Raw genomic sequence first — 23,187 nt, 5'->3', positions numbered from 1 at the left:
TTTACTGCCTGGGTTCAAATCCCAGCTCTGCAACTCTTCCTGTGGGACTGTGGGCAAGTCACTTCAACTTTTTTTGCCTCAATTTCCTTCACCTGTAAGATGGGGGTACTACGCCTCCCAGAGCCGCAGAGGAAAGTGAGAGGAAGCGGCGAATGATTGCTCTGCACACAGAAGGTGTATTTTGTCACCCTGAGTGGCTCGCAGCCCCTGGAGCTATAACGGATGTGGACACAATGGGGAGGCGCTGTAGCTTGGTGGTTACACGAGGATGGTGATGGGGATTCGAATCTTCGTGACCCTGGGCAAATGGCCACACCCCGCTGCGCCTTGGGCAGGGTGCATCAGGGATGCCTACAGCAGAGGGTCTGTGAGGATTACACGAGATCAGGCTTGGCACAGCGCCTGGCACATAGCGAGCCCTCCCTGATGGGGAGCTGGCAAGATCGGATGGTACCGCCCCGCACAAAGGACAGGTGGGCTGCGTCCCGGGAGGAGGGGGGCAGGCTCAGGACAGGTGCACCGGGACTGAGGAGGCGGGGCCGGCAGAGGGGGAGCGGGAGGGCAGGCGGGCGGGCACGCGCGCGCGCAGCAGGTGCGCGTGGGATGGGCGGGGCCCTGCGCAGGCGAAGTCTCCAGGTGAGGCGGGCGCGCGCTGGGAGGCCGGGGACTTTGGGGAGGCGCAACGCTGCGGCCCGCCGCCGGAAAGCGTCCCTGTGTCTTTAACGCCCTCCTCCCGGCGTCCCACCCCCTCGCCCCCTTTGTGCACCCCCCCTAGCCGGGCTGCAGCCGCGGAGCCGTCCCCCCTGCACTGACAGCTGGTATCTAATTACTGTGTGAGAATGGAAAGTCAGGCTGTCCCAGCTCCGGGGAGAGGGGATTAACGTCTCCTGCAGAATACACTTCCTCTGGTGGGTTGCCATGGTTACTCTCATTACCTGCCTGCCCGCGAGGAGCCCGCGCGAGCCGCTCCAGCAGTCCCTCCGAACCCGGCCCGGCGCGCGCGCGCGCCTCCCCGTCCCTCCCCGCCGGGGCGCACGCGCGTGCGCCGTTGGGGGAGCGCAGGTCGCTCTCCCCCGCCCCGCGCCCCGCCCCCCGTTCGAGCAGCTGTCAGTGGCGCGCGCGGCCCGACCAGCCCCAGCGCGCGCTGTCAACAGTCATTAGCACGCGGACCGCTTCCCTCCCCCTTTGGCCCCTCGCCTCCCCCAGCCCGGGTGGGGCCCGCACCTGGGGCCCCCCGCTCGTTAGCGCGATCGGGCCGCCCGCCTGAGTCCGGGAGGGAGCCGCCCGTGGAGCCTGCCTGACTCAGGGCCGCCCCCTCCCACCTAAACCCCCTCCCCAGCGACCCTGATTCCCTGTACATGGCCAAGCACTCCCCCTCCCCGGGGCGGGCGGGTCCCCCAGAGTCTTGGAGCGTATCCCCGCAGAGTAGTGGGGACAGCGGTCATTTATGGGTGTCTCCCCGAGAGCAGGCGCTGTTTGTCTGTCGTTTGAATTTCCACAGCCGTGCTGTGAGGTGGCAAAAGCCATGTGTATATTGTGTCATCTCACACAGGAGGGAACTGAAACCCAGGCAGTTGGTGTCAGGACTAGATGGTCCCCAGGCCTGTGATTTCATCTCTGGAGCTCCTTCGGACTCTCCTGGCACCCCCAGGCCAGAATCCCACAGCCAGGTTGCCACACTGTCCTGCCTAACTGGGGAGGTTACTCCCTCCCTCCCTCCTTAAACTCAGGATCATTGTTAGCAGCCTTTTCATTTCCTCTGCACCTCTCCTAATAAGAGGGGACACTTGGGCCCACCACACCCCTACATTACTGCACCTCCTTCCCCTACACCCTTTGCAGAATCCTAGTGTTAATAAAACCAAAAATATTTGGAGCCACTTGAAGAATGTGGCATCCCTCAAAGATAGTACTGTTGTTTGGGGGCTGATCCCAGGCACCTTTTCCTTTGGTCCGGGTAGTGCATTTTGTCCCAGCGTGATTTGAAAGAAGATGGAGGTTCAGTGAAGCAGAAAGGAGGTCTTGGAATATGTGAGGCCTGTTCCAGATGGCAGGTGCAACGTGGTGGCGGCAGTGACAGGCTCCCCACTAACAGTTGGAGATTGGAGGGTGGAGAAGAGGCAGGTGCTACATTGAGTCCACAGGCCTTGTTTATGTATTTACTTATTTATGGGGGAGGGTCTCATCTCTCTTCCCCCTCCAAGCCTTTGGAGTTCATTGGGATTATGGGTCCTAAAATTCTGGTGTGAATTTTTTAGTTTTCAGTCTCGAGTAGGTAGGATTCATTAGTGAGAGAAATTCACATATACTGTCTTTGTCCCACTTAAGCAGTGCCCTCCCCTTCAGTCATCTGACGGCCCTTCCTGAATTATAGCAGGCTATAATAAATAAATGGGGATTCTGAGAGAATTTCTGGATGTTTGAGTGATGATCTTCATTCTGGTTTTCTTTCATTCTCTGGGTTCAGTGGTTGTTTTTTTTTTTTTTTTTTTAAAGTTTCCTCACCACCTCTTTCCTTTTCCCCTGGGGCCCTTTTGCAGGACACTAGCTCCTCCTGGGTTCTTTGGTTCTTGGTGCAACCCTGCCAGGAGTTAGAATAAGACTTTGCAAGATCCCCCTAAAACTGCTACCCCAGTTTCTCTAGTGTAGCAACCTCTAAAACCCCAGTCTTGCCTGAATTTATTAAAATGTGGCTCAGGGGACAGGGGGAGCAGCCAGGGCTCCAGGAATTGGCAGGAGGCCACCGATGACATGCACAGTAGATTTGGATCTGACTCATAGCGACCCCTTCTTGGGTTTCCAAGGCAGTATCGCTACGGAAGTAGAGTGCCCAGTCTTCCTTCTGAGGAGTGGCTGCTGGGTTTGAACCACTAGCCTTCTGGTTAGCAGTCAGATGCCTTAGGCACCACCACCACCACCAGCAGCAGAGCTCCTGGAGCAGCATGTACATCCTCACATTTGCCTGTGCACTCAACCCCCCTGAAAGCCTGGGCACGCAAGTGCTAGGCCAAGGTTTATTTCCCCTGGGTTAGGCCCTGCTAACTTCCGCCTCTGATGGCGAGTGCTTTGAATTTTGCATGTTGTTGAGAGCTGAGTTTGAAACCTACCATGGCAGCCAGCACATCCTAAGGAGTCTCTGTGTGGTTTCTGTCTTCTCCCATAGGGAGAAACACCCTCACTTTTTACTCGCATCCTCTCAACCGTGGCCTCCTTGTTGTTGGAAGGGCACATGCCCCTAATATAGTGACCGCGATGTGCTAAATGGCACCCTGGTGGCCTGAAAGGTGAGCCCACCTTGATCAGTGTGTAACTTATTACAGCTGTGACTTGGAGGTTCCAGTGGAGATGACAGAGCTGCAGTCCATTAGCAACTGGGCCTCACCTGCCATCAAGGGCAGGGAACCATTTAAATTGGCTTCTGTGGGGAGACCAGCCAGATTCAGTCTGACTCAGGACCTCACCTGAGGGATAGATAACTCCAGACAGCTTGGGAGGCAACCCTGGCCACCCTGACTGGTCTGGTAAGTCCTCCCAATGCCTCCTGCATAGGTCTGCAGTCCTGGGTATAACAGACTGAGGAAGCCAGAAAAGACCATGAGGCATGGGGTGCTTAAGTATTGAGGAAGTTTGCCAGGGTGGATTTAAAAATCGCATATCAGCATTATAGGGACTCCTGCCTGTTCTGTCAATAATCCACATTAAACCTCTGGGCAGGTGTCTTGAATGTATACTAATGTTGTCCAATAAAATTCTTTTGTTCCTACATTTAGGAAAATTGGCCTTCATGGAATGTGAAAGTATTAAAATATTAGGCTTGGAAGCACAGAACATGCCTTTATTTAACTGACCAGTGTGACTTGCCCTACTGGTGACCTGCATCAGAGTCACCTGGAAGGCCTATTAAACCAAAGGTGGTTGGGCCCCACCCCCAGGCCTCTAAAGTGTATGATGCAGTAGGTCTGGGGCGGGGCCTGAGAATCTGCATTTCTAACAAGGTCTCAGGTACTGCAGTTGCTGCTGCTGGTCTGTGGACACCTTTCAGAACCTCTGTTGTCATTATTTTGTGATACTGAGTAATGGTGTTTAGCCATTTCATGATTTCCTTAATGACTTCGATTAGAACCTGAATAGGCTGGTTTTAAGGGAGTCGGTAATGTCCAGGCAAGTTAGTAGCTCCCTGAATTCTTAAAGCTACTGCTGTGTCTGGTTTTGTTGGCCTGGGTCTGGCCTGCTGTTGGGGAGTTGACTGGCTGGAATAGCATGTGTTACTACGGCAATGTTCTTCCCCATGCAGGTAGGCCTCAGAGGTTGCTCCTGTACAACTGACCGTGTGTTTTTCATGGCTTTTCCTATGGGGTGCTGTGGGGTTCCAGCCCATCACTCCTGTTCTGCGTTGCCAGGAAGCCAGGAGGCTCCAGGCCCCCTCTCCGTCCTGCCTGTAACATGAAATGAGCTTCCTTGGTCAATCCACCACCCAGCTTGCTTAGGGCAGTGGATCAGATTAAGCCAATTTGGGCACAAGGCAGAAGTGGGTTGGCAGTGGCATCCCAAGGCTACCGGGAAGGCGCTTTCTGCTCCCATAATTAGCAGCTCTTGCCTGCAGCACTGTGTCTGGATTCTGAGCCAGGAGTAAGCATGCCTTCCCTGCAGCAGTTAGCATGAAGGTTATTACCTCTATGGTTGCAGGGCATGGCAGAGGCGTCCGGGGCACGTGACTACCGTGGAGTCCCTTTGTTACTCTCCTCCCAGGCTTCTCCTTGAAGGCCACACAGATATCCTGCTGTTCCTCCCTTAGGGTGTAGCACACATGGTGTCCAGGTGGCCACGGTTCACCAGAGGACATCAAAGTATGGCTCTGCAGACCTGGGAAAGTTTGCATTTTTGGTCCCTTTAGGCCCTCTCCTTTCCTGTCTACCATCTAGAGAGTTAAGGTTGGCCAATTACAGACCCCATGTTTGAGCATTAGGGAGTTAGCGATCAATTTTTAAAGAGGGGGCTACTGAAAATTGCTTCCCTGGAGAGTTTCTCTGGGATGATTGTAGGATCCCATTGGGAGCCAGTGTAAAGCTATTGGTTAGGGTGTCTGCCTAAGAAGGTGGGAGGCCAGGAAAGAGATGGGCACTGTGTTTTTTTTCTGTTATTCCGAGTCAGTTGGTTACACTTGGACTTGAGGAAAGCTCGTTCCAGGTTTGTGTGATGGCTTTGGCATGTGATTTAGGAATTATATTAAACTATGAATCTTTTCTGATAGTGGCTGTTACCACAGGGGACCCATTCTGTAACCTAAATGGATCTGAGATGCAAGAGATAAATAAGAACAGATTCCTAAACACAGATTGCCCAAACTCCACAGATCTAAGGCGAAGGCATGAACATTGACCTAACCTGTATGAGCTAGAGGCCTGACATAATTCTTATTTAACCCTTGAAACATCTGAGTAGGACTTTTTAGGCCCATCTTATAGGTGAGGGAACTGAGTGTCAATAAGTGAAATGACCGGCCCAAGATCACCGAGCTGGTTAGGGGCTTCTTTCCATGTAATCTCTCTAAAATACGTTCTTCGTTGGATTACTTTCTTTCTCTGTTTTTTTCCACCAAATTCTCTCTCTTTTCCTTTTCCAGAAATATCTGTGTTCTGGCCTGAAATTGTATTATGAGCAGGGAGGTCATACTTGTTTTTAAGCAGCTAAATCCATCTTTATGCCTCTGGATTAAGACTATCAAAGTGACCTGGAACTACCCATGATACATATGTATATAAAACCAGGAAAACCAGACTCATTGTCATCAAGTTGATTGCGACTCCTAGTGACTGCCATTGGGTTTCCGAGGCTGTAAGTCTTTATGGAAATAGATTGCCCCATCTTCCTTAGGAGTGGCTGGTGAGTTTGAACTGCTGACCTTTTGGTTAGCAGCCAAATGCCTTATCCACTATGCCATCGGATATATGTATATATGTATGTATGTATGTATATGTATATATGTAGGAGTTCTGGTGGTGTAGTGCCTAAGGCATTTGACTGATAACCAGAAGGCTGGTGGTTCAAACCCACTAACCACTCCTCAGAAGGAAGATTGAGCAGTCTATTTCCGTAGTGATACTGCCTCAGAAACTCAAGGAGGGGTCGCTATGAGTCAGGTCCGACTTGATGGCAGTGTTTTTTTTTTTTTAATATATATATATGTATGTGTGTGTGTGTGTGTGTGTATAAAATAAACTTAAAAAACAACTAAAGTTTGAGAAACAGACAGAAAAGGGCATATAAGTGTTCATCTTAATTACTTTTTATAAACTGAACACACCTGTGCAGCCACTACTCCAAATCAAGAAAGAGAAAACCAGTTTATTTTCATTTTTAAGCTTTCTTTTGTTTGCTTGTTTATACCAAAGCAAACCTCTGGTTGGAAGTACCTTGTAACTGACATGTCGTACTATTTGTCTCATCCTCTCTGTCACGTCTGTGTTTGAAGATCCCCAAAATAGAGGGTCATTACAAATCATTTAATGAGGGAGTTAGTTATTGTCATTGATGAGACTTCGAAGATGGCCCAGGCCTTCAGAGAGGGTGGGATTCCCCTGAGGAAACAGTGCAGTAAGTCCCTGGGTTGCAGGCTAGGAGCCGACTTGCCCTTTAATGTTATATCAATTTACCCTCACTTTGAAACTGTTGAACCAACTCCTACACACGATAAATTCTTCATCACAATCACCTTCACTTGCTGTACATGCAGCTTTTAAATTGTTGAAAAGGCTTCAAGCCTTTTCTTGCACTAAAACCAAACCAAACTGGACACACTGTCATTGAGCCGATTCCAACTCATAGCGACCCACATTGGGTTTCCAAGGCTGTAAATCTTTATGGAAGCAGACTGCCCCATCTTTCTTCTGCAGAGTGGCTGATGGGTTCGAACCACTGACCTTCTGGTTAGCAGGTAAATGCTAAATGCTACTTTCTTTCACTAACAACAAAAAACCCAAACTCACTGCCAAATTGATTTTGACTCATAGTGACCCCCATTGGGTGTCTGAGGTGGTAAATCCTTAGGGAAGTAGATTGCCCAGTCTTCCTTCCTCGGAGTGGCTGGTGGGTTTGAACCACTAACCTTCTGGTTAGCAGTCAGATGCCTTAGACACTGTGCCACTGGAGCTCCTTGAGGTAAGGCTAAATAAGAATCATATACACCTGTTCCCACTTACTTCCAAATTTGACTTAAAGACATATTTAGGAACAGGTCTCGTTCGTAACCAGGGACTGCCTGTAACTACTGAGAGAGTTTGGAAACAGTCAAGTCACGGGACTTTAGAGCCGGTCTCACAAGTGAAGCCCAGGGAGCTTGAAGAGTTTGGCCATGATCTCACAGCAAGGAAGCAGGACTAGCAGGTGGCTCCTCCTGCCCCACCTCGTTCCCAGGGCAGCTGCCACACCTTCTTATGCACACATGCCCTGGTTTCATACCATCCGAGAAGTCCTCATTGAATGGATCCTGACTCGGAAAAAAGCCTGTAGCCATAGCCTGTGAGGACACCGCCCCTCTCCCAAGGTCACCACTCAGGCATGGTGCCCAGCAGCTGGGGAGGGCTTGCTACCCTCCATCCCAGGTGCCCAGCTGCCCTCCCTCCCCCATCTGCTCTCTGTTCTCAAGTGGACCACTGGCAAAGCGAACCCCCTGCACACCATCCTGGGATATAGGAGAATTGCTGAATAAAACCAAAGCCCGTCTGTTTTATCCAGACAGCATGGCCTGTATTCTACTCCAACTACCAAGACCTAGATGCTAAGCCTGTCCTTCCACTTAGCATCCACTGTGCTACAGGCAGGCCCCGAGCCTAACATCCTGCCTGGGTTGTTTCCATGCTCAGCTCCGTCATGTTGTTGTTGTTGTTATGTGCCGTCGAGTCGATACTGACTCATAGCAACCCCTCCTTGGGTTTCTGAGGCAGTATCACTATGGAAGTAGCTTGCCCAGCCTTCCTCCCGAGGAGTGGCTGGTGGGTTTGAACCGCCAGCCTTCTGGTTAGCAGTCAAGTGCCTTGGGCACTATGCTACCAGAGCTCAGAAAAACCTTGCCAAACTGCAAAGCATGTCTCAGCAACAGTATTTATTGAGCTGTTCTATGAGCCAGGCCTGGTGCTAAGTGCCCCACACAGATCTCATTTATTCTTCTCAGTAGCTATGAGGAAGGGACTTCTGGTGCCCTCATTTTATAGATGAAGAGTCTGAGGTTCAGAGAAGCCTTCAGGGTCACTCATCTCCTTACACGATGGGGTCACTATTCCTGCCAGGGAAGAGTGAGTCTAAAGGACCCGCCACGCTGCCACTTATAGCCAGTCAGTCGTTCTGTAGTTATGTATTGAGTGTCTACTGTGTGTCAGGCCTTGTTCTAGGTGCTAGGAAACAACTGTGAGCAGACAGACAAAGCCCACACCCTCATGGGTTGACGTTCCCAGGGGTCCTTGGGGAGAATCATCTTGGAGATTTGTCATTTGGGTGGGCACTTGTACAGAAAAGCATTTTCTTTCCCAAATCCCCTCCAAACTGCATGCCTTCCATCTTTGAAGGCTCATCCTGAGATCCTCTTAAGCAGAGTGATGATGGAAGGGCACCTGGTATCCTCAAGTCTGTGTGTACCCCATGCCCTATCAGTAAGGAACTGTGTGTGTTCACAGAACAGTCTGTTCTCTGACGGTCCTGTCCTCCCTCCCCGAGGCTCAGGCCCCTGCACGCCCCCACCTCTGCTCATGACGGAGGGCAGGGTTGGCCCAGCAACTGTTTGCTATGGAAGGGCCCCATCTTGACCGTGGCACACCTTGTGGGGCCAGCTGACAGCACTCAGGGTAGCCTGACAAGAGGCCATCCCACTCATGAGGCCCCGCCACCTCCATGTGGCCCCGTAGACTGTTCTGCTGTCGTCTCCACACACAAAGAGCCTGGGCCCTGGTGCTGGTGCTCAGCTGCCGGAGTGGGGAGGGCAGGCGGTGCTGAAAAGCTTTTCAGAAAGGCCAGGGCGGAGGAAGGAGTCACCCAGGTGATGGGAGCCGGTCCCCCGGGACCCCAGCCCAGGACCGCAGTAAAAGGTTACCGCTAATTGGCGAGCTTCTGATGGGGCTGAATCTACTTAGCACTCTACCCCCCACCCCCAGATCCAGGATGGTCTTGGCACAGTGTGTGATCTGAGCGCTCCTCGCCTGAGTCTGGCACAATCTGTCTAGAACTGTGAACACGGAGCCTGTTGGTTTTTACATTTGTGTTTTAGCTGTTGTGGTTCCCTGCCCATTGTGGCTGGCGGATTTAGAAGCAGCAGCCACCCTGACCCTTCGACGCCCCTCCCTGAAGTCCCCCCTCCCCACCTGCTTCCAGACCCCCACCATGGAAAGCCTTGTGGGGTCAGGGGGCAACACCATCCCTGCCCGGGCCCTGCAGCCACAGCGGGCCCCAGGGCCCAGCTCCCACCCGGCCATCATCCCTGACACTAACACAGCTTGTCCACCCTGTCGCAGGGGGCAGATGGCCTGTCGGAGCCGGAGGGCATCTCTCTGAAGCGGGTCGCTGTGGTGGAAGATTTCTTTGACATCATCTACTCGATGCATGTGGAGAGCTCAGCCGAGCCAGGCAAAGCCCCTAAGCACGCTGGGCAGAAGAAAACCTACCGAGCGGTGAGATTTCTGTCTCTGCCTCTGCTGGCAGCCCCGGGCCTTGGCAGGAGGCCACGGACTCCGCACATGTTGGGCGGGGGGTGGGGCTGGGAGCTGAGGCGTGATGAAACGGCCTTTGGGGATCTGGGGGGCACAGGGCAAGGGCATGACAGCCATGGAAGCTGGGGGGATGCTGGGCGGGCTCTGTGGTCTGAGCACAAAGGAGAAGCAGGTTGAAGGCAGTGAGAGGGAGGGACGGAGAGGGATGTGGGCAGGGAGAAAAGCTGTCTCTCCTCAGCTCCTGAGCAGCTTGTCACCCCCAGCCCCTTGCAGCCTGCTCTGGGGTTATCACATGGGGCCCAGATAACACTAATCATTGGAACAAAAGTGTCCGTGGTGTTTGCTGTGTGCCAGGCCTGTCCTACGTGTGACCTGTGTCATTTGATTCCCCAGTCCTGTGAAGGCAGTGCTTGGGGGGTGATCCCCAGGAGCAGTGGGAAGGCCTGGTCTCTACCCTCAAGGGGAGCACAGTTTAACTCAGGGTGGGGGAGGCGGAGGGCACGACCAAGACACTGGAGAGAAACAGAAGCAGCTTCAAGACAAGCTGTGAGAGGGCAAGAACCCAGGCACCAGGGCGTCAGACGCTGCTGTTGAGCGCCAAGTTGGGTGGGGGGGCGCTGTATTGAGAAGGTGGCATGTGGGCTGGCATTCTAAACTGTGGATAGGCAGAAGGCAGCAGGGAGGGCAGCCCCAGGGGTGGGGAATGTCACAGTTTGCGGAGGAGATGGGGGTCGGAGCAGCAGCCCCACTCTACATCTGCAGGAAGGACCGGCCGGTGGTCTGGCCCTGTCCTCCGGTTACCCCCACTTCTGAGTGGCTGTCTAGGGCTCATCTGTCCAGTGTCCACCACTCATCTCAGTCCAGCCTCACAGCAGTGTGGGCAGGAGGCGCTGCTGCGGGCCCATTTCACAGTTAAGGAAACCGAGGCCCAGGTTGTCGAGCGATCTGCCCAGAGTCCCTCAGGGCCTGCCTGGCAGTCAGCCCTCACGCTCACACCCCCACCTCACGCTGACTCTCTCTTTGGCCTTTCTAGTCCTACACACCCTTCTGTGACCAGGCAGGTGTGAACCCCTACATCCCAAGTTCTTTGTATAAATAGCCTTGGATGCAGTGGAGGTGGTTTGAATAAGATTCTAATTTCCCCATAATGGACTTATTTAAGAAAAAAAAAAAAAAAAAAATCGAACAATCTGGTTGGTCCTTGACCTCAGAAGATGGTCTTTGCCTTAACTGGGTCTTAAGGGCAGGCCTACATGGCCAGGGCCTCAGAGACATGAGGAGTCAGGCCAAGGCGAGTGGGGAGAGGGTTACACCATCTCCCTCCACTCCTCCCTGCTTCTCAGTGTGTGTGCTTTGGGATGGGGGTTGGAGGGTTTTTCCACCAGAGGGTCATAGAAGAAGGGAGATGTCCTGGGAAGTGGTCAACCTAAGCCCCTCGGTATTGACAAGGCCCAGCATGTTTTCTCTGCATTAAAGGGGCATTTTACTGGGGACTTAGCATGAGCTCTGTACTCAGCATTTCTATGCCTTGAGGCTCTGAGCCTTCCTAGGTGTGGAGATTGTATTATGAAGCAGGTGCTACTGTTACCCTACAGATTAAGAAACTGAGGGTCGAAGCCCCAAGGTTACTCAGCTGACATTCACAGCCGGGCAGCTGGCCCCAGGGCCTACACTCTGACCGCTATATATCCTGCCTCTTTACAAACCTCTTGTGGTCAGCTAGTAAGCTTGGACCACCCAGGCCATGTGATTTCCTTGGCCCTCTTGGTGCCCGGCATCAAACCTCACCCACAGGCACACCCCAGGCATTTCTGAAGCCTGGGGTCCGCAGCCTCCACACTGTGGGAGAGGACGTTGCTGCAGCAGTCCTGGCAGCTTGAGTCCCTGGGCCAAGCGGACGTCCAGCCCTTTGCTCTGCTCTTCCTGGCTTCTCGTCCATATGCCCGCCGCGTGCCCCACTTCCTGCTGCCCAGCCTGGAGCTGGCACATGATTGGCAGCAAGCCAGCTGGGTTGCACAGAGAGCTGGAATTTCAGCGGCAGAGCCAAGGGTGAGCCCATCAAGCCAGGCCCTCCTGTAGCGGGTGTGAGGCCGAGGGGGCCAGTGCCTCTTTTGCCTCCCCTGTGTGTCTCTTCTCCCTTCCCCTCTTCTTCCCCATCTGTCACCCCTGCTCATACCACCTTTTTTGGGCACAGGGAGTAGTACCTGGATGCTTTTGTCCCCCTCTTTTCATTTGCTCCCATTTTCCTTGACCCAGCTCTCCAGCCTCACTGTGCAGACACGAGGCCCCCATCCCATCCGTGCCTGTGGAGAGAACACCCCTAAGGAACTACCACCACCATGCTGGTGGCTGCAGAAAGGCACAGCCTGGCACCACCAGGTTTGAGTCAAGCCCTTGGCTGAGGAATATTTGGACCTGTCTCTGTGTTGTTTTGCCAAACCTGAATTCTGGGACCTCCTCACAGCCGCTAGGGCCCCTGGGGCTTTTCAGATTAACAAAGGCCTGAGGTGGCTGAAAGGAGGCAGGGGACTCGTAGGGAGATAGGTGGACTTGTTCAGGGTGCATGTTAAAGGAGGCAAATTCTTCGTTAGGAAAAGGATCTTTCTGGCACCTGCAGCTGTCCAGTGGTCAGAAGGCAGGTAATGAACTTGGTGAAACCGGAAGCAATTGAGGCACAGGTAGAGGGTCATTTGCGATGGATAATACAAAGGATTCCCATGTTGGCTGGGAAGTCCTTGCCTTACTTAGCCTCTGAGGCAGGGTGAACTGAAGGCCAGAGGATCCCAGGGGATCTGCCATGTGGCAGGGTCTTGGGAAGATTCCAGGTGGTTCTACAAAGTTCCTTGAACCTACCTAGCAGACCTGGCCCTGCTCTCAAGGGGCTTTCCTGCCCTTCTGGTTTCCACACCAGCCTGGGTGGGAGCAAGCCCCTTCTTGGCTTCCTTCCTTGCTCTCTGGGGGGTGACAGCCGGATGAGGCTCCGAGCCCAGAGCTAACTGCCCAGGCCACTTTGGGGCTGGGACCAGATGTGGTCAGCAGCTGCTCCGGGCCCACCATGTGCTAATCCACCCGCAGGGCAGAAGGGGGATCGTGTAAAGTGGTGCAAATCCCCCAAATTGGCCTCAGATGTCTCTGTCGGCCTCAGAGTTGGGGAGCCAAAATGGAGCCTTGCAAGTCAGCGACGCTGCAAATAGCTCCCAGCTCCTGCCAGCGAAATCTCTCCCAGCTTTTACCACGAGGAAAAGCGGAGAAGGCAGATTCACATAGGTGCGGGTCTCAAGGTCCAGGCAGGAGGCCCCAGAAGCAAGGCGGCAGGCAGTCGAGGCAGCGGAGGGCAGCTGCTGGTGGTGGGGGGACCTGGAGCTTCCCCTCCTTGCACACAGCAGCCCCAGCGTTGTCCGTTTCATGTTTTCGCCTTCACCATCAGCATCTATTTCCAGAACAGGGTCTGTGGCTCAGACTGGGCAAACCACCATTCTACTGGCGCATCCTCTGGGATGTCCTTTTGGTTTCAACTCCACCCGTGGCCTTGAGCAACCATGCACTCAAAGAGAAGCAGAGGCCTGCTTCTCCGGTGGGCAAGTCAAGACGGGGGGCTCAGAGAGGCCTGCAGAAGGCTGGAGGCCCCCAGGGGCGGGTGCACTCTCCTGACTTTCCCAGCAGGGCTGCAGACTTTCCACCAAGGGGGAGGGGCTTTGCAATTCCAAGGTCTCCCACCCACATGCCCGGCTCCACATGCCCTGCCCCTCTGTGGGGCCCAGTGCCACAAGGTGTGAGCCCAGTTCTTCCCTTCCCTGTGGCAAGACAGCCAGCTTTGCACACTGCCAGGGCCCGGGGAGGGCCCTCTCTGGAAACAGTCCCCAGGTCCTTAGGGGGCCGGGTGGCAAGAAGGGTCCCTGCCCATGCTGTGTGTAGCCCGCAGCTAGCCCAGAGGGGCCCGCCCTAAGCTTTCAAAAAATGTTTCCCTGCCCAGTGGCAGGTGAGCCCGGTGTAATGAAATCGGGCTGCTCTGTGGTTATGCACCTTGCCCTCCTTTTCCCAGCAGACAGCTAGACCCTCCTCCTCTAGGCCCTCCCTTCTGCTCTGAGGGGGTCACCTACTGGCCCAATCAGCATACTCCTCCCCTCTGCCCACACATCCCCCTTCCCGGCTGCTCCTGCTGCCATCAGCCTTTTCCTTCCCAACCTCTCAGGACTCAGAGCCCCCAAGACTCCCAGGCAGTTCTGGGCTGGGGATGAAGATGTTGATGTGTGCTGCAGAAAAGCCCCCTTCCCTTGGCTTTAGCACCCAGGAGGACCAGCCGTACCACTGATGCCCTTCTCCATCCCCCTGCTCCAAGCAGACACTGGAGTTTGCCCTTGTCCCTGACCTCCAGAGGAAGGCAATCAGAAAGGGAATTTGGAAGGGAGATAACTCATCAAGGAGGCTGCCTGCTCCGCAGAGCATCAAATCAGCTGAGAAATAACAATTGTGTCACCAAAATTAACTCCGCGCTTGCAGCCATCCGCCGAGCAGGAGTGAGCCCGGGAACGGTGCAGACCGGCTGAGCTGGGAGCCCTGCGGAGCGGTCCCAGTCCTTGAGGCCTGGCCGCAGCCCGGCGCCCTGTGCCTTTTGCATCCTTCAACCCCACCCACCCGGCCCCGGCCATGGCAGAGATGGCGCAGGGCGCTCAAGCACCCCTGGAGGGCGAAGCCTGGGCTGTCCGCAAGGGAGGTAGGGCCCAGGCTGCTGCAGCCCGGAGTGCTACCTCCCCTTGCGTCTGACCAGCGCCCTCGGCCAACTTTCCGGGCTGGGCTGCGGCGAGGACGACGAAACGCTGGGATGATGCTGCCCCTTAGTGGAGAAGAGTGGGAGGGCCCCAAGTGTACGGAAACAAGCAGCTGGGCAGGTGCTGGCCTCAGCCCTGGGAAACGGCCTAGGGGGCGCCCTCTGGCCCCTCAGGCAGTGAAACCAGGAGTGGGCGCCCCTAAACATGGAGCAGGAGGAGAGGGCTGGACTTCTGGCTTCGCACCCACCTGGGCCCGATTGATTCCCCACTCCCTACTCCGCCTTGCACTCTCCCATTCTTTCTCTGCCTTTCCTCCCGGGCTGCCTTTCTCCTCCCTAGCTAGGGGAGGCCCAGCAGGCAGCCCTGGTGGTATGACCTGGAGCTCGGGACTCTAGTCTGACACTATGTCCAGAGAGCTGTGTGACCTTGGGTGAGTCCCTTCACCTCTCTGGGCCTCAGTGACCTCACCTGGAACATGAGGGTCCCTAAGGGCCTGTCCAGTTTGAAAGCGCTGAGCCCCTGGCAACAACCTTTCATAGCTGTCACCCAGAAGGTTCCTGACGTGTGAGTTATTACAGGGAATAGCTCATCGAACCTTGAGTTGTGTGTATAGGCCCAGAGCTGGGAGATTTATGTGGGCCAGAGTTTACCCTTTTGTAGGAGGGGAAATCGTTCGTACCACCTAGAGTAACATTTATCAGCTTATATCTTAGTGCAAGAAAATGTTTTGAGAGGAATATGAATTAGCAGGACATAGACTAAAGAGAGACTAGTTAATGCTTAAATGTTTTGCTTTTTCAGCTTAGCACCTTTATTCAAATTTTAAAAACAAATGGGTACTGAGGACACCTGCCCTTTGCTCCTCAAATCCCTGCCCTTCCTGGCAAGTGCCAAGTAACTGCCACCAGGCAGGGACCTTGGTGACCCAGCAGTGAAGCCACGTCCCCATGGAGCCGTCTCATGTGCAAACCTCATCTCTCCCCCAGATTGCAGAGACCTACGCCTTCCTCCCCAGGGAGGCTGTGACCCGCTTCCTCATGAGCTGCACTGAGTGTCAGAAGAGGATGCACTTTAATTCCAACGGCCTGGAGCCCAAAGGTAGGGCAGGTGGTGTACTGGAGGGAGGGAGGGGTGGCAGGAAGCAGACGCTCCCACCAAAGGGCCAGCCCTTTGCTGGCACCGACAGCAGTTGTCATGGTTCCCGGGGACCATTGCAGATGTTTGGGGCCACCCAGAGAGCCTAGGGTTTTTCTCTTTTTTATTGAACCTCAAATTTCACCTAAAAACCAACAAAATATTCTTACTGCCCCTCGAGGTCCAGGTCAGACCCTCTTCTCCTGCCAAGGCTGGGAATGCCACCTTGGCATATTCTCCGTGCTCTGGAGGTCTAGCCATGCAGGTCTCCTGTTCTGCAGTGTTTCTCTGCACGCTGTCAGCTCTTGGAGGACGGCACACCCCTCACTGGAGGCACCCTTTGCCATGTAGCCTACACCACCTGGCAATTGCAGGTCCCTCCTAGGTGATGTCCCCTCTCCGTGCACATTCACTCCCATGGTCTCTGGTCAGTAAAGCTATGGCTATTCATTAAAGGCACTGAAAATGCCCAGAGCACTTATAACCAGGTTGGCATCGGTCACACAGGCCAGCGTGCATGCTCTGTAGTTCTGCCCCGCCCGTGACAAGGGCCCCCATGCCAGTGCCCCCACAACCTCACCCTGAGCAGCCCCGGAGCCCTGCAGTAGAACTGCCTCTGCTCACAGGTGGCTTTGGCAAAATGAGACGGGCCAGCACATCGGCTGGTGTGATTATAACTCGTCACTGAGAAACGGTGCCCAGGTGGCCCATCTCCCCATGCTTCTGGGCCCTGCTGGTGCACCACTGTGCGAGCCCGCCCTGGGCATTGGCCTAAGGGAGTTGCTGAAGTCCTGAGTTTTGCTCTGAGTGTGGGGACAGACTCTGAGTGAGGGGCTGAGCCGTTTACTCGGATGGTGCCCAGGAGACGTCCATCAAATCTGGGGGAGGGATAGCTGAAGTAATCGGAGCACAGCTGTCAAGTGGGGTTTCCTCCCGTTGTGGTTGTTCTGATGCCAGCTGACTGACTCCAGAGGCTTTCCTGCCCGTGGGACCCATTAGGCCGCAGTGCTTTGTCGGGCATGAGGGACAGGAGGGAACCTCCTATGGCCTGGGTTCTGGTAATCAGAGCAGGGGCTCCAGGCCAGACGATACAGGTTCGAATCCCAGCTCCACTATTCACCAGCTGTGTGTCCTCACTTCATCTCGCTGGGCCTCAGTTTCCTCATCTATGCAGTGGGATTAGTACTGTTACCTTTCTCAGGAGGCTGATGTCCTGGCTTGGGGCTACCAGAGAGCAAGCTGGGCTGTCACAGTTCCTGTGAGAGTGCAGGATGCGTGTGGATGGCATCGTCTCCGCTCCACATGGCCTGGTCCCGGCCCAGCAGCTGTGACCCCCTCCCCCCAAGACACCGTTTGGTACCTGCAGATGGGCCAGGCAGGCTGTTCTGGCTGCCCTTCCTACCCTGTCAGGGTTTGGTCCTTGCCCACCCATCCACCCATCCTAATGGTTTCCATAGCAACCGGCAGAGTCAGTCACAGAACCCTTGCCTAGGGGAGCAGAGGTGAGGCCGGGAGGGTTCACGCTTGTGGGCTGCTCTGGGGGATCTGCAGGCTCTGTCTACTCTGCTTCCTGACACACACACACTCACACACACAGATGGGAGGCGCCTCAGGGAGGATGTTCCTCACCTCCCCGCCCCCACCCTCAGTGGCGGCTCCAGGTCTCCTAGTGTTGTGCCCTGCATGGCTGAGGGCATCTGCATGGCTAGGAGATGATGCTCAGACAGAAGCAACCCATTTCCTCTCCTCCCCTCCCCCACCGCCCCCCACCCTCCAAAAGGAGGAGGCAGGAGAGGGAGCCCAGTGAGCACGTGTGCAGGAGCCGCCTGGAATGGCAATCCGCTCAGCAGGGTCTCTCCAGGGGCTTCAGGCAGGATGCAGGGTGGGCACGGAAGCCTGTGCTGTGCCCATTGGGGACGGATGCCACTTCTCTGTCCCAGGAGAAGACATGGAAGGCTCAGGAGACAGTGTGACCCATGGAAGGGGGGCAGGGTGTGAGGTGGGCAGGCCTGAGTGTGGGGCCCTGTCTCCTGCTGTGTGTACTTCAGCCAGTGAAGGTGCCCGAGAATCAGCTGCTCATTGCACACTACAGCCCTATGAGGCTTCAGTCCTTGATTACACCTGGGGAAACTGAGGCACAGGGAGGCGTCGAGACGACACGACTTGTCCGAGGTGTAGCCCAGGAGGTGAGGGGAGTAGGCAGAACTTATGTTCTCATCAGCAGAATGGGAGTCGAGCTGTCCACTGTGTCATCATGCAGCTGCAAATAAATGCACCTGGTGCGCAGTGGGAGGACCTCTGGTGGTGTAGCCTTGGCTGGTAACCAGAAGGTCGGTGGTTTGAACCCATGGCTGCTCCATGGGAGAAAAATGAGGCAGTCTGCTTCTGTAATGATTTACGGCCTTGAAAACCCCATGGGGGTCGCTAAGTCAGAATCCACTTGATGGCAGTGAGTTCGTTTTTTTTGGTTTGATGCAGTGGGTGCCTGGGGACTTAGGTCTCCCACCCGTGTTGCTGCACCACAGTGACCAGGCACAAGGTCACCAACGTGCAGGAGGCCCCACTAAGAGACACATGGTCTGCTTCCACCAAGGTGGGCTCAGGTAGGCACCCCACCCCACCACGGCGAGCAGCCTGGGTCTGCAACCTGGACGCTGGGTGGAAGGGAAGGTTTGGTTTTTGGAAGCTGCCCATGGAGAGCCTGCAGGTCTGAAAGGCCCCCGTCAGCTACATAGCCAGAAGCATTAGCCACCTGGATCATCCTTGCCAGCTGGTAGGCCCCCCTTTCCTGCCCCAGCTGAAGGCCTAGAGATCAGATCGCCCCCCACTATGCTGGGTGCTCTGGAGGGAGCCAGCTCCTCCCTGTCTGTCACTGGCACTCCTGCCATGCTGGCCCACCCTCCTTTCTCTCCTTCTGGGAAATCAAGGGCCTGCCTCTGCCCCCAGAGGCAGGCCTGGTGTTCCTGGCCTAGGAAGACGGGCAGAGGGGGGACAGGGGACAGGATGAAGACTTCTCAAGAGGCTTCTGGGAGAATGTCTTGCTTCCTGGCCTTGTATTAAAGAGAAAGAAAGGAAGCAGATTTGCCCCCAGCAGACATATTTGTCCCCAGTAGAGTGTGGGGCCTGGACAGCCCGTGCCCTCCCCCAGCACCAGGAGCATAAACAAAAGAGGAGCGTATGCATCAGGAAGTCCAAGGACGGGAAATTCCAGGGCCGCCCAGCTCCAGCTCTCCTACCAAGCCCAGGGGAGGGAGGACAGAGAATGAGAACTGTCCTGGCTCTTTGGGAGAAGGGCTTCTGGGGCCACCTTTGTGTGTCCTTTAGAGTGACAAAATATTCAGATGTTTGCAGACTAGGGGTGAGCAATGGGGCAACACCAGGACCAGCAGAAGAGTCCTCACCTCAGCAGCCAGGTCGTGTCCCCTCAGCTGGCCGCTCCTTCGGGGTTTCAGGGCCCCCCATGCCTGGCCCTCCAGCGCCTCCTTTCTGTCCTTCCCCACCATGACCCCAGCTGAGCCTGTCCTCGCCCTGCTCCGGGCTCCAGGCTGACTTGCTGTGGCTGTGGGAAGCTTGCAGGCCTCTCTACGGCACTGCTGCCCCCTCCGTACAAGGGAGGCCTTTATACTAGCACCCCTCGGGGGGGTTCTTGTGAGCACTGAGTGAGAAGGTCAGACAGTAGTGTCAGCTGGGCGATGGACACAAGTCCTGTTCAGATCATCTTGGCACAAAGCTTTCTTGAGATTCTCCAGAGAACCTCTTAGCTTTTCCTCCTCTGAGCTCTGATGGACTCAGTATCAGTCACACCCTGTTTGTTTCCTGAGAGCAGGAACTGTGTCTTCAGTGGTTCTCCACCTTGCTCACTTAAATGCCTACCCCACCCTGAGCATGCACACAGGCTCCTGGAAGACCCAACTGTCCGTCCATTCACTTCCCTGAGAAAGAGATTGTCCATCACCTTTTCAGCTGGCCCCAGGCCCGACATCTCTGATTCTAAATCCAAACCCCATGACAGACTGTATGGCCAGCCTTGTGTCCTCTCTGTGCCTGGCTTTTCATCATTACACCCCAGCCCTGCCTGGGATCTCTCGCACCCTTGCCACCGGCACCCACAAGACACTGCTTTCCTGGGACCCAGGATTTCCTGCCTTCTCTAGGTGAGACCACATGAAACCTGCCACCTTGCGTTCCACCTGAAGAAATGGAGGGTCACTTCCTCCACTGATGTTTGCATTGATTGGTGAATGCCGGTGTAGGCCAGCTGTGGAGGCCGGCACTTGGCTCGGGTGAGGTAAAGCCTCTACAGCATTGATTATTTCCAAGGCTGTGTAAAACTGGACCTAAGCTTGGGCAGGTTTCCATTTTCTTTGGCAAAGAGGTATTGAAACATTTGTGCCTTCTCACTGGCATCCTGCTCCATGCCTCCTTGCTAGCTCCTAATTCAGCCCTTTGCACGGGTAACAATATCCAACAGTACGGTGGTAGCAGGTTATTTATAGTGGTACGAGCCATGGCAACTGTGTATGCTGACCACAGCTGGGGCCCGGCCTTTCTCAGCAGAGCCCAGGGAAGCCACTTCTTCCTCAGTCCTGTTCCCACCCCAGCTCACCTGCCACCCTGATATTTGTCTTAGCTGTGAGCACCTCACTTGTCAGAGCTCCAGCTGGCCCTGGCTCCTTCTCTCCATACGCACGCTCAGTGCCATCTCCAGAGCTCCCTTTCTGCTCGCAGGGGCGTGGCTAGACTCTGGCCTCCCACAGCCAGCCCTACCCCTCATCCCCCCACCTGGAGTGTCCCCATCTGCCAAGGCCCAACCTCTCCAAGAACGAAGAATGGAACGTCTCGTGGGACACCAAGTCCAGGTGCTCGTGATGGATTTGTGTGTGTTTGCTCAGGATGGGGATGCTTTAGTGTATCTACCTGATGTAAATGTTCACCCCATATGCTATTATTTCGCTGGAAGCCGCAGGAGTGAGATCAATTCCAGGCCTGAATCCCAGCTTCCACAAGACGAGGGTATCCTGCCTTCCACTTCCAGGTTTACGGGTTCACCTCCGGGCACCAGAAGAGGTTTCTGAACTGTGGGGATGCTTTAGAGGGATCAGTGCACGGAAGACACCTTCTCCCAGTCCCGAGAGCACCATCCTCGCCAGCCACACTGTTTCTGCCTCTGTTTCTCATCCACGGTTATGGCATTCAGGCAGAACACAGGTGGCCATCAGTAAAAGAATACAACTCTTCGCCTCCGTGAACTACCGAACACAGAGTCACCGTAAAACCAGCACCGTCTTCACTTGTGGCTCTGACCAGGGCCCGTTAGCATGGGGTGACCCTTCACATGTACTGATCTGTTGAACCACTTCTCACCAGCCAATGCTGTCTGTGAGAAAACGAAATAGAAACTGCAGAATCCTCAGTCTGAAACTCCACGGTCTGAAAAAAGGAACCTCCGCTCTCTGTGGTGACACTATCTCAGTGCTGTCCCTGGAGCATCTGCCTGACATACTGCATCCAACCCAATAGGTTTTTTGGGGGGGAGGGCTGGTCCTAACAGGCCCTGGGTTTAAGGGAGTCAAGTCTAGGCTGATGGTGGGGACCAGCAAGGAGAAGAGGCCATGGGTGTATTGAAAGACATCCCCGTTTCCCCACACCACCAGACAGTTGTGCCAAAGGGGCTGATGGGTGCTGGTATCTGAACCCCTCCAGCACAGAACAAGAAGAATTCTTTTATAAAAAATAGAAAAAGGCCCATTTCAAGACAATTTCTGAGACATTTTAATAGTGACATTTGCCTCTTCCTCAGAGAACAAAAATTAAACATTCTGTTTTAACTACATAGCTTTAAACATCAAGCCAAATTTCTGCATTTTTTAAAATAAAACGTGATTAAAAATGTTATTTCTGTCCTTACAGCCACCAGAAGGACACAGCCATCAGAACTGAACCCTTTACCCTTGACATCTCCAGTACTGTGCCCAGTCCATTTTTTTTCTTTTGCTTTTTATTGTGATTTGGGTGAAAGTTTACAAAGCAAATTCATTTTCCATACAGCAGTTCACACACATTTTGTCTCATGACATTGACTGCAATTCCCCACAGTGTAACAGCTCTCTTCCCACTTCCTCCCCATAGTTACCTCTTCCCTGGGTCCTTCTTTCCCATGCACTCCCCTCCCCAACTGTCTATTTATGCAAACACTGCCTTTCTGTTCTCCCATGGTTGATCACTCCAAGTAGTGTATCTACCTGATGTAAATGTTCACCCCATATGCCTATCTGTTATTTAGCTGGAAGCCACAGGAGTGAGTTCAATTCCAGGCCTGAAGGGTGGCTAGGGGCATAGTCTTAGGGGTCTCACCAGGCTCTATCAGACCAGTAAACCTGGTCTTTTTTTTTTTTTTTTTAATGAGTCTGAGTTTTGTTCCACATTGTCTTCCTGTTCTATCCAGGATCTCCTGCACCGATCCCCTTCCAGGTGGTTGACAGTGGTAGCTGGGCACCTTCTAGATTTTCTGGTCTCGTGGTCATATAAGCTGAGGATCACATGGTCTATGAGTCCCTTGGACTAACTGTTTCCGTGTATCTTTGTTTTTCTTCATTCTTCTTTGCTCTGGGCAAGGAAAGACTCATCATTACATCTAGATGGCTGCTTGCAAGCCTTTAAGATCCAAGTCACTACTCACTAGAGTAGGATGTGGAACAGTATTTTTGTATAGTATATTATGCCAGTTGAGCTTGATGTCCCCTGTGACGATGGCCCTGAGCCCACAGGTCCAACTACTTGTTCCCTTCTAGCAGCTGGCTGTGGTCAAGAAGCCACCACAACCTTGCCCCTTGTCAGCTCTGCTGTACACCCAGACTTTCTTAGAGTACAGACAAATACACGTGTAGAAACATTGCCTGATAACCCTATACGTTGTACGCAGTCCCTTTTGGATCCCCCATATTCTGCAGGGCTGTTCTGGTCCTTGCCAGCAGGAACTTCCCTTTCCAACTTTGGAAATTTTGCCTCCTTGTTTGCAGGGCCCTTTATTATTATTACTGTGATAAAATATATATAACATGAAATTTGCCATTTTAACGCCCCCTCCCATTTCAATGTGTATGTTTCGGTGGCATTAATTAGATTCACCGTGTTGGGCAACTGTCAACTACTGTCTGTTTCCAAAACTTTTTCATCAGCCCAGACGGAGATTCATACCCATTGAGCAATAACTCCGTGCTCTCCTCCGCTCTGCCCACCCTCCCCGTAACCTCTCATCTACTTTGTCTCTGAATTTGCCTCTTCTAGAGATTTCACATAAATGGAATCATACACTATTTGTCATTTTGTGTCTGTTTGATTTCACTCAGCATAACATTTTCAAGTTTGCAGGGACCTTTCTGGCTAAAGTTCTGGACAGGCTAGGGCTCTGACTTTGCAAGGACAGCTTCAGCAAATCACCTTGCACAGACCTCTGTGTCTTCTACCTTGACCCTGTCACCTGCCTCCCCTTCAGCTATCCTCTTGGGCATGATGGTGGTGATGGTGGAGGGTGGGCCTTGTCTGGCCTGGAAGTCACTTCTGCTGCTTTTCCTCACACTACTCACACC

General features: G+C 53.9%; 1 protein-coding gene across 1 annotated transcript in view; it reads left to right on the top strand.

Moving 5' to 3' along the window:
• Window positions 1–23,187, top strand: part of NOL4L (nucleolar protein 4 like) — a 155,510-nt gene that overhangs the window by 52,087 nt on the left and 80,236 nt on the right. Inside the window, exons 2-3 of the mRNA XM_007934548.2 lie at window positions 9,501–9,656; window positions 15,451–15,562. Of these exons, the coding sequence (XP_007932739.1) occupies window positions 9,501–9,656; window positions 15,451–15,562 (268 nt within the window). The remainder of the gene's footprint in view (window positions 1–9,500; window positions 9,657–15,450; window positions 15,563–23,187) is intronic.

The sequence above is a fragment of the Orycteropus afer genome, unplaced genomic scaffold (genome assembly GCF_000298275.1).
Source record: "Orycteropus afer afer isolate SDZICR_OR568_19922 unplaced genomic scaffold, OryAfe1.0 scaffold00020, whole genome shotgun sequence".
NCBI lineage: Eukaryota > Metazoa > Chordata > Mammalia > Tubulidentata > Orycteropodidae > Orycteropus > Orycteropus afer.
Note: the sequence above shows the minus strand (reverse complement) of the source record. Positions and strands in the feature narration are given on the sequence as shown.